Source organism: Anguilla anguilla, chromosome 14 (genome assembly GCF_013347855.1).
Source record: "Anguilla anguilla isolate fAngAng1 chromosome 14, fAngAng1.pri, whole genome shotgun sequence".
NCBI lineage: Eukaryota > Metazoa > Chordata > Actinopteri > Anguilliformes > Anguillidae > Anguilla > Anguilla anguilla.
In genome coordinates this window covers 28,675,485-28,686,541 of record NC_049214.1, presented here as the reverse complement: position 1 = coordinate 28,686,541, position 11,057 = coordinate 28,675,485, and the positions used below count along the sequence as shown (strand labels likewise).

At 45.8% G+C, this 11,057-nt stretch overlaps 1 protein-coding gene across 2 annotated transcripts; it reads left to right on the top strand.

Moving 5' to 3' along the window:
* The first annotated feature begins 43 nt into the window (after positions 1–43).
* tctn1 (tectonic family member 1) lies at positions 44–9,873 on the top strand. 2 transcript variants are annotated; one of them, XM_035390893.1, is made up of 14 exons: positions 44–1,455; positions 2,281–2,398; positions 2,748–2,881; positions 3,065–3,216; positions 3,489–3,591; positions 4,303–4,415; positions 5,228–5,248; positions 5,716–5,859; positions 6,292–6,417; positions 6,575–6,660; positions 7,003–7,143; positions 7,653–7,812; positions 8,302–8,433; positions 9,245–9,873. In XM_035390893.1, exons 1-14 carry the CDS (start codon positions 1,065–1,067, stop codon positions 9,389–9,391), a joined length of 1,968 nt encoding a protein of 655 aa, XP_035246784.1. In that variant the 5' UTR covers positions 44–1,064; the 3' UTR covers positions 9,392–9,873. The 2 variants fall into 2 exon arrangements, with proteins under 2 accessions (XP_035246784.1, XP_035246785.1); XM_035390894.1 differs by lacking the exon at positions 44–1,455 and having other exon boundaries at positions 2,281–2,881.
* The last annotated feature ends 1,184 nt before the right edge of the window (positions 9,874–11,057 follow it).

Sequence of the window (11,057 nt, the reverse complement as noted above, 5' to 3'; positions counted from 1 at the left end):
GGGTTTTCCTTAAAAGGCCAGCGAGCGTGAGCGGCAATGGATCAAGGTCATTCTTTCCACTGGTTTACAGAATGCTCTTCAACTCGAATTCCGACTTGGCGTCTCAGCCACACTTTAAATTTTTCCCCCTAGACATATATGATACCCAACATAATAACCGGAGCATCACAAATTGATGTCTAGTTGCCTAATCAAGACGACCATACTGTTGACGTCAGGGTACGGTTGATCACAGCGATCACGTCTGGACAATAATGAAGAAAATAATCTAGATCAAATGCTTTCTCTCGTAAATGTTCCATCATTAAATATTACTTAGACCTCACAGAAGGTAACTTCAAGAAGTGGATTTGGCATGTCTGTAAATTTCTGGATGTAAAAATGTAAACGTCTGATGTGTAGTCCCGTGGAATAACTGAATCCGTGCAATTATTTAAACATTTAAAAGAAATAATGGTTTCTTTAGTGAACTCATGGCGCAATCGTCACTTTCCAACATAGGCCTAACCCTAAAAAGGACCAATCAAAATCACGATTTTCAACAGGACTACACTCACTAATATGGAAGTTAATTAACAACACATACGTAATAACATAGAATGCATTATTGTATGCATATAAATTATTTCCTGCTGCCGAATATTAAGCTTAAAATAACAGCGTGCGGCTTCACACGCCTTTAAACTGAAGTCGTGGTTTATTATATGCGGATGGGGTCACGGCACTGACCCTTGGACACTATTTGAGAACAAAAAGGCACAGGAAAATGAGCCAAGGTTAAACGGTGAATCGAGGAAACGGCGGCCATTGTGGCTCAAACCGCGTAGACAGTCTCGTGTGTACTTGAGTCGAAATGGCGTAAAGGAAGCTTTCGATACTTCCGTAGCAAGTATAACGTTGGATTTGTTTTCTCCTTGAGATGCAATTTAATGGATACAAAAATGTATCCTATGTTTCAATGTAGGTGAAATCCATTAGGGAAATTAGAAAATACGTCGTAATTGATTATTATATTTTTACCCCCATGATTCCGGGCTGAATTCCTGGTTACGGTAGCTAGCTGTATGTTACTAGGGATGATGGACGTGCTGGTGTGCGTCTGTGTTTTGTGGAGTTTGGGGGATGCGTTTTTAAGCGCTAATGCACAGACCGACTATTTTAACTTAACCACAAGCAACAATGAATCAGCCACTGTCATACCTACGCTTTTCGACAGCACAACGCCCAGTGGTACCTCAGGCACTTTGTCCGTCTCACCTGGAACTTCGTTCACCGCGTCAACCACAGACAACCCGCGAAGAACTGAACCGACGGAGACAGTCACTGAAATTTTTACGAGCACAGAAGTAAATGTATCACTTGAGACAACCACCACAGCAACGCAGCCCACTCCTACAATTTCGGGGTCACAGCCTTTGCCGGTTTCTGGTTCCCTTCCTCCTCCTGTTACGGACGGTAAGATATTATCATACCACGGAAATTTAGCTAGCTGTTCTAGCACAGTGTTTCTCAGTCTCGGTCCTGAGGATGCATTTGTATCCTGATTTTTACTACAGCCTCTTGCTTGTTTATGGTCGTTGAACTCGTGTTTATTTCACAATTTCCCCTTAAACTTATTAACACACAGAGTTCAATTGTCTTTGAACTCTGCTGTCTGCATTTTCACCAATTCATCATTTGCAATGCACAAGATGCAAATGTGAATTAGGAGACTTCTTCATGACACCATGCACGCATAGCTATTTCTGATATAATCTGGTTTAAAAGGATACATAATCCAGTGTGTCTAATTAAGAAGAATGAACAGTTTTTAAAATACTGGGATTACAATCGTGGTTAGAACGTAAACCAGCAGGGGTCCCCAGGACTGAGCGAATGCCAGTCCCAATGTCATTCCACCTATCTAACTAGGACGTACTTGCACAGACTTACAGTTGCATTTATTCTTTATTCAATGTGCGGAAAATTCTTGTTTGAATTATATTTTTACATTTGTGTTGGAGAGGATCTCGATGTACGTTTGGATCTAAGGCAGGGGTCTGCAACCCTGGTCCTGGAGAGCCACAGGCGCTGCTGGTTTCCGTAGTTACTGTGCACTTATTTAATCAACTAGAGCGGTCGATTACACAGTTAACTCACTTTACCTGGTTACTTGGGACCGAACTGTGTGCTGATTTTATGGTGAAAACAAAAACCAACAGAACTTTGGCTGTCCAGGACCAGGATTGCAGACGCCCGGTCTAAGGTTGCTGACACGCTATTTTTGTACTTGTTCTCTAGTTTCCAGTCTCTGCCCGTGCAATCTGCACGAGGGTCGGTGTGACGTCAACTGCTGCTGTGACCAGGACTGCGTCGGGGACTTCAGACTCTTCACCGAGTGCTCAGTGGAAAAGCTCGTGAAAGTTTCTCTTACGTCATATTTACATTTGCGCTCTTGCTAGCTATACCACACATAGGCATTTATTATTTAAGTGTCTAGTAACTGATATGGAAAGTTATATAAACCTGGCTTATTATACATATTGGTTTGGCCAATTCGCTAACGGACTGCTGTGACCATCGTGTATATTTTCTGCTTGGTCTTTTGCATTACTTATTTTCCTTCATTGTGGCGCTACATCTATATTTAAACCAAATGGAATTTAATCCCAATCTGTACCAGTACCGGCATCGGGGTGCTTAGACAATTTGCTGTTTTAAAATACAGTTTTTCTCTAAAATGAATTGGCGAGTTTTTTTCGTTGCAGTGCGAATACACAGATGTGCGTCCAGGACACCGCGCGCTATTCGCTCAGCACCGCAGCAGATGGCTCCGCGCGCGTGCAGTCCTCGGTCACACAGGAAGTCAACTCCGATGTCTTCTGCATCCAGACAGCCAACTGTAAGTGCTGGAGCCTTTTAATTTACAAAATGTTTGCATGTGTCTCTTCAATACAATTACGCAAGATAACCTATATGCATTACTATATGAGTATTGTAACATAATGGCAATAAGAATCACATAATTTGGAAAGTCATTTGTGAATTCACATTTCTCTTCCCGATTTATTTTCCCCTGAACCAGACGGGGCAGGGCTTTCCTTCGTCCCACCCGAGGTGCCCACAGATGGGAACTTTGATGCCCTCTTCAGGCGCTTTGCAGGTTTCTTCTTTGACTCCATGGGTGCCAGTGATGTAACGAGCAAGCAGGACCTCCAAATTGTGCCTGGGTACAAGGTGAGGCTCCACCCACCAGTGTTCTGTCAAACTGGCAGCAGAGGTTGCAGTGATGAGCACAAACACAGCTGGCCATTCTAAATAGGAAGAAAATGGGGGGTCGAATTAAAACAAGAAATGAACTTTTATTTTAAACCCGGCAGTACATTCAGAAAATGGTCTCTATGGGCAGCCAGGATGACAGTAATGAAGGGAGACTTCTTTAGCTGAAGGAGGGAGCGTTGTGTAGTTATGTGATGTGTTGTTGCTCCTCTCCTGTCTTGGTTCTGCAGTATGGTGATATCATCCAGACCCAGGAGGATACGGGGGAGAGCGGGTTCCTACAGCTGCCGACTCCCGCCGGCTCCGCCCACTGCACGGATGCAAACCCAGCTGGTATGGAGCGTGCCACATTCAGATCAGCTAAGCCGGTTATCTCAAACTCCAGGCCTGGAGGGCCGCAGTGTCTGCAGGTTTAACTCCAGTCCTGGAGGACCACGGTGTCTGCAGGTTTAACTCCAGTCCTGGAGGACCACGGTGTCTGCAGGTTTAACTCCAGCCCTGGAGAGCCGCGGTGTCTGCAGGTTTAACTCCAGCCCTGGAGGACCACGGTGTCTGCAGGTTTAACTCCAGCCCTGGAGGGCCGCAGTTTCTGCAGTTTGAACTCTGTAGGGCCACAGTATCTGCAGGTTTAACTCCAGCCCTGGAGAGCCACAGTATCTGCAGGTCTAACTCCAGCCCTGGAGAGCCGCGGTGTCTGCAGGTTTAACTCCAGCCCTGGAGGGCCGCAGTTTCTGCAGTTTGAACTCTGTAGGGCCACAGTATCTGCAGGTTTAACTCCAGCCCTGGAGAGCCACAGTATCTGCAGGTCTAACTCCAGCCCTGGAGGGCTGCAGTGTCTGCAGGTTTAACTCCAGCCCTGGAGAGCCGCGGTGTCTGCAGGTTTAACTCCACTCCAGCAGTTGTGCGCTGAAGTTGGCAAGGCCATGAGTGTGTTTGGGCTTTTTTGTTGTATTGTGTTTTGTGGGTGAAATTGCACTGTGTTCATAGTAAGCGTCAGTAGTTAAGTGTCAGTTGCCCTGTTTCTTTTGTGTTGTCTTTCCCCAGCATTCCTTCAGGACCAAACATCCCAGTGTGTGCGGTCCTTCCGCTTGGAGCAGGACTGTGAAACGCTGCCATCCTTGAACCTGCAGACTTACACCAGTTTCCGCATCCTGTCTGTAAGTTCGGCCCACTCCTTACTCACCTCAGGGACTCCGCCGCTTTCTCTGCCTCACCATGACCATGTCCGAATCAGTGCATTTGCCTACTATTGAGTATACAACTTGTATACTCAATAGCAGACAAGTGTGCTGATTCAGACACAGCCCATGACTTGTTCAGTTTCTGAACTCACCATGACCCCGCCAGCAGTACATTCAGTCACTGTGACCCCACCCCTTTCTCTGCCTCACCATGACTCCACCCCTTTCTTGCCACTCCATGACTCCACCTATTTGTTCCAGAAAGCTGTGAGAAATGGATCCTGGGTTTAGATTCAGGTTACATTATTTATACACTCTCGATGAACCATAAGGTTTTTACACACCGGTAATTATGCACCTGGGTGTCTACTAAAGCTCAAGGTCATTGTGTGAGGTGTCACCTGTGGTTTGTCTCAGTAACTGTGTAGTTGTTAGCCATAACCACCCCACACCATACTGCCACCCCCAGTTACCTGAAGCCTTAAAAATAGGAAGGAGCAGGACAAGCTGATTTTGAATGGCGATTTTAGGCCCATATGTGTCTCTGTTCATCTCTTCTACTATTACTCTGCTTACTTCACACAACAATCACAGCCTTTTGTGATGTCACTGTAACACCAGACACTGTCTTTTGTGACTTAATTGTCACACTGCCTTTTGTGACATAACTATTACACCACAGACATGGGTCCAGTGATGTGACTGTAACACCACAGACACGGGTCTTCGTGACATCACTATAGTTTTTATGGAATTGTGTCTAAACTTGTTTTTTTTTCTTCTTTTAGGCAAAAACAGGGAACATAACTGTAAGTCACCAACTCACGTCCTTATATTCTTCAGCGTTTTTTGTGTGTAATCACTGCAGTGGATTACAGTTAAGTGAAAAGTCTGCTTGATCTGTACTATGTGCTGTGGGTCTCAAAAGAGTCTTTTCAGCTTGTGGGGACCTCTTTATTTCGGAGCAAATGGCCATGATTAAGGGTTGAGAAAGTTGTGTGAAACACTGTGTGGGCAATTCATTCCACTTTCTCTTCTGTTGTCCTTGTAAGACAACAGTGGAGTTAAACCTTTTTGAAAGACAGTAGACCTGCTGGAAAATGTCAGAAACAGGCAAGCTAAACTGGTAAACTACAATGTAGTGTGTGACAGTGTTCATGTTTGTGAATAATTAGATTTTGTTAAATCGAAAAAGAAGCTTTTGCTGTCTTCACACTGTCACCTGAGGAGAGGGAGGTCTTCCTGACGAACCCCTCTCTCGGTTGGTCTCCTCCAGCGGGTGGGCGTGGCCCTGGCCTCCGTGGTGCTGCAGTCGCTGGACGGGACACGTGTGCTCGCGGACCCTGCCGACGGCTTGTATTTTGGGCCGGCACTGCTGGGGGCCGGGGAAGGACCGGTGTGTAACAATGTGGTGCTCCAGGTGAGATGGGGCGGGGGGGGGGGTCAGAATCAAATGGGCTTACTTGCAGGGCCCAAGATAGAAGTTTAGTAATTCATTAGTAAAGGAAGTTTCATTTTGGAATTAATTTGATGCTTTAACTCTTTACATGTAGGTAACGTTTGAAAATGGTACTGCGTGTCCTGTGAGAATTTTCAGCGGAACATGTTATTTACCAAAAAGTGTTATTTACCGTACGAAAGAATTTTATTCTGAATATTAGTGAAAATGGATGTTTAAGACCTTCGATAATCTGCAGGATTTTAGCTGGCGTCTGAAGGATTAAGGTATGGTGAGTAATCACCAGACCCAGGTGTGAGTTGTGCTGGCAGGTCAGTGCGGAGAGCAGGTGCAGTAGGATACAGGAGTCAGCTGACCCCTGTGCTGAATGAGCGCTCTTCCTGGTCCCTGCAGGTGAGTTACCGTGTGACGTACGGTGTGGCGGGGGAGATCGTGGGCGCGGCCGCCTCTGTGGTGCTGGGGGCCGTGGACCAGAGCACCCTGCCCATACTTCAGGAGTTCACTGTCACCTTTGTGCAGGTATAGCCTAGCAGCCCCATATGTACCTGTAAAACCCCTGTCTGTGCTACATGAGTAGCACTTTCAAAGGGCTTTTGTATGTCCAGTACTTATTTTGAGATGCAGCTGTCATATTCATGGGGAAATCACCCGTTTAATTATTCATTTAATTTTGCAGGACACAGAGCCCAGAGAACTCCTGTCCAGTGGAAACCCAGGTTATGTGGTTGGGCTCCCTCTGGTGGCCGGAACAAGAACAGCAGAATATCCTTTAAGCTTAGAAAGTAGCTCTGATTGATCTAAGCTACCTGGGCGAGATCTGGACATTGCTTCCACTGCTAGCCGCTCAATACCAAAGTGTTGTGCTGAAACCAGCCATTTTACCCCGGGGCCCTCACACCCAAACCGGCCACTGTACATCAGACACATCACACAGTGGCTTAAGGGTTTTGGGAGTGGCAGGTTTGTGCGTGAGCACTCTGATGTAGAGCAGCTGGTTTGTGTTTGAGGTCTCTGGTGTAGAGCAGCTGGTTTGTGTTTGAGGTCTCTGGTCTAGAGCAGTCGGTTTGTAGAGTCGTGGTTTTGGTCCCTAACGGTTCCCCGCACGGGCGTGGTTCAGAGCGCAGACAGGAACGGGGGTCTGACCCTCTTGCGGAGCCCCAGGGCAGAGCAGGACTGCCTGGGGGCCACAGGGCTGCGCGCCCCTGTCCGATTTGGGGTCAATGCAGCATCTGGATGCACCCTGAGGTGAGACATCAGCACAGTGATCCTGACTCTGACACTTTAACACCTGAACTCTTACCTTTTAACACTGACGACAACCTCTGAAACAACATACCAATTTGAAGAGTAAGTTTTTTGGAATGTTTTAAAAGAATTCTAAGTCAGTGTTGTAGAACCTCGTTGCTTTCATTTACCAGTAGTGATTGTTACATCGGTATTAGAATGTTTAATTAAGAACATTCTAATCTCACATTTGTGATCTTATACCTTAAAGGGTTAACAGTATATTTTAACAGATGCGTTAACCCTTTAATCTTCACACTGACACTTTAAGTCTGATACTGTGATACTGAGACTTTCACTCTCATGCTAGCAGTCAGACTGATAGCCTGTTCCCATGGGTGACACCATGGCCAAAGCTATCCCAGAGTTCCCTTTAACCTAACCCCCCTCCCCATTTCACACTTCACGTTTCTCTCTCTCTCTCTCTCTCTCTCTCTTTCTTCCTTCCTCCCCCCCCCCCCCCTCCGCAGAATACCGGAGGCTGCTAACTGCTCGCTGGTGTCTGAGCTGATCTTTGGGGTGCTCAGGGGACCAGACTTCCCAAAGTTTGTGGCCTCTTTTGGGAACTCTCCTCCTAACGTGGTCTTGGACTGGGTGCCCGTAAAGAACCGAACCGCGTCCGCCACATCGGTGAGCCCATCCTGCTTTCGCCTCGGTGTTGAGCGAAGCCGTAAAAAATATCTGTTGCTGATCCAGCAAAAATATGTTTGGAAGCACAGCCATATTTAATGAAATGTGTCACATTTAATGTTAAAGTGTATTAACATAAGTACAGTATATTCACAAGACATGAGCCTGTATGCTGAGTATAAAGACATGTTTTGGCTTGGTGGAGCTGATCTCCTGCTTATCCGCACTACAGAAGTCCAGCCTCGAAGATACTGAACAGAAATAGATTGTTATAAAGGAAAAGCTAAGTTGTATAAGAGAAAAATCTTCCAACATGTTTGAAGTCATTTTTATCCCTTATTTTAATAATTGGAAATATACTGCTGATAAACAATGGGAACCAGATATAGAAATGAATGATCTGATTGGCCAGTCACTGGTATGGGTCTGATTTGATTGGTCAGTCAGTGGTATGGGTCTGATTTGATTGGTCAATTATCGGTTTTGCAGGATGCCGTGAGCTGCAGTATTCCTCTGTCTCTGGACCTGGAGGTGAAATGGACTAAATATGGGTCCCTAGTGAACCCCCAGGCACAGATAGTGAGCGTGACGGAGGTGATCCAAACCAACACCAGCAGCCTGGTAATGTGCCATTTCACTCTACAGCACAAAGTATCAGTTCTGTGTATTTAAACCTTTGAAGTATGAGATCACAAATGTGTGATTAGAATGTTCTTAACTGGAAATTCTAATGCTGATATAACAATCACTAGGCCCTGAAAGAGTTCTAGAACACTGAACATTGAAAAACATTCCAAAAACCCAAAAGAGAACTGTGGATTCTACATGGGGATGGAAAGTATCAACATGTACCCATGCTCCCAGGATAATTCATAATCCTTGGCTTTGCAGCTCTGAAATGTATTGTTTTAAAGTTTAAATTGAACCCTAGTGAAAGTGTTTTCACAAACACAAACCTCCAACACTATGTGTCTGGTACAAGGTGTAACATTTTCCTTTGGTACTAATCCAGGGTCAGTTTAACTTGTTCGGCACTAAGTGGCTGCAGTTGGATTGCAGTTGGGTTGGCTGAACCCAGATCACCTCTTGGGGCATGACTACCCACGAGCTCCCCCTTAATAATGTCGTAACTATTTACCTATGAACCCTCTGTGAACATCCATCCAAAAGCAAGAGGTGGACACTCCTGGGGTCAGAAAGTAAAAGTCCTGCTGTGCAGTTCTACCAGCCATGAACTCAGCCAGCTGATTTCACTAATTAGCTCTACCTCCTGGCTGAAGAATTGTGTTAATTAGTAAATAAAGTTGACTGGAACAAAATACTGGGGAGGACTTTTACTTTCCAAATCTGGATTTTCCATCTCTGACCAAAAACAGCATGTGGCTGATGCTGTAACTTCTTACCCCCCCCCCCCCCCCCCATGTGTGTGCAGTCCTCCCTCTTAGGTGGCAGCGACTTGCTGCTCATCTCCACCTCCGTCACCTTCATCGACGTGTCAGCTGCCGCACAGCCAGGCTACAGAGCCCCGCCCACCATCGACGCCAAGCTGCCGTACGACTTCTTCTTCCCCTTCGTCTAAGGCTTGGGGGGGGGGGGGGAGGAAGTGGGGGAGGGGGCAGCCCTGTGGACTCGCTCACATTGTTAGCTGGGAAGGGGGATTGAGAAGAGACAGCTGCCCTGATTTCAACCAACGAGGACGCTTTCTCTCTCCAGCACAGCAGAAAACTCTAACTGGGGTGGCTCCCCCCTCTTTAGTGGTTGGTGAAGCCTGACTTTCAACCTCCACTTAGGTGAAGGGGTCACCTGCCAGTCATGCCCTTCCAGGCCTAGTCATACTTTTCAATCGAGTTTGGACTTTGTCATGTGCACTACTTCCTCAGGTTCTCTTTTTATGCAAAGTCATATCAACTTTTTACTTTCAGCTGTTAATTTATTCACAGTTCAATGTGTGTGTTTGTGTGTGTGTGTGTGTGTGTGTGCGTGTGCGTATGGTGTATAGCAATTATTTTGGTAAAGATAGTTTTGATACCACTTTAATAAAAGTTTTAGTTTTATAAATTATCCCAGAACACATTTTAGTTTGTTTTTTTATAGAAAAGCTTGCACAACAGGGGCTTTTGGGTGGCTCATCCTGTTAAGGCAGTGTTGCAGTGGATGGACCGCAAGGTTTGGTAATGAGTCAGAGCTCGGCCAGTGCTGCCTGGGACCAGCAGTCCCGCAAGGTGAAACAAAGTTGTCTGTAGTGTCGCCCAGAAAGGGGAGGATTCAGATCCACTTTAACACATTCCTTTACCTTGCTTCCCTCGAATGAGCTGTCGTGTGATTAAATTTGCAACATGCAAAAAGTGAACTTAACAGGTGCTCTCAAGGGAGCGTAGATGAGGAACAAACCAAATCGGAACTGAACAGCCATGTCCTCTCTTCTTCATCTGGTGGAGCATTGCATTGTGGGATTCCCTTCTTGCCGGAAGCTTGCATTTTACACTCTTTGGCAGGAGGGAGAAAAAAATGGAACGAAGGAATGTGATTTCTCCCTCTACCTTTCATAAATTGGAAACGAATGCCACTTGGTGTAAACAACGCTCTGACCCGCCATTTTAGAGATTCCCCCCTTGGAGCAAGAGCAGGGAACGTCTGGAAGAAAGCACAAACCTCGGATCTGAACGCACAGGGTGACCGTGCCTCGCTGCTCGCCAGTGACCCCTCTGGCCAATCAGGCACCTGCAGTCTGCCTGTACAAGCTGCACACGAGGAGCCCTCCTCAGACTCATGTATGTGTGAGCTTGACTGCTACAATGCAGTGTGCAAACCAGCAGCAGCCTGACTCTGTGTGTTTTAGAGCAGTGGTTTTCAACCCTGGTCCTGGGGGCACATTGTGTATGCTGGTTTTCGTTCCAACCACAATTGCAATCTCAGAATTTTAACAAGCTGTTAATTTTTCTTAATTAGGTGTTTTTCATGTTAAAAGGAATTATTTACCATCTTAAGCCACATTATTTCAGAAATTGCTATGCATAGCATGAAGAATAAAATTTTGAATTCTTCGTTATCTATCAAATGATTAGATTTAGTGGCCAGGTGTCCACACTTTCCCCAATTAGGAACCTGTTGATTTACATCAGTCTTCATTTTGATTAGTTAAAACGTTTTTTTAACCTCTTTACATAATCGTCTACAATATAGCACAATGTGAATATGGGACTTTTATTCTTTATGGCATGCATAGCTATTTCTGACACAAGGTG

Coding starts and splice junctions, on each gene's coding strand:
- tctn1 (XM_035390893.1), top strand. CDS start 1,065: ATGTTACTAGGGATGATGGACGTGCTGGTGTGCGTCTGTGTTTTGTGG. Junction 1,456..2,280: donor TCCTCCTCCTGTTACGGACG/GTAAGATATTAT, acceptor CTTGTTCTCTAG/TTTCCAGTCTCTGCCCGTGC. Junction 6,661..7,002: donor GCCGGAACAAGAACAGCAGA/ATATCCTTTAAG, acceptor GGTTCCCCGCAC/GGGCGTGGTTCAGAGCGCAG.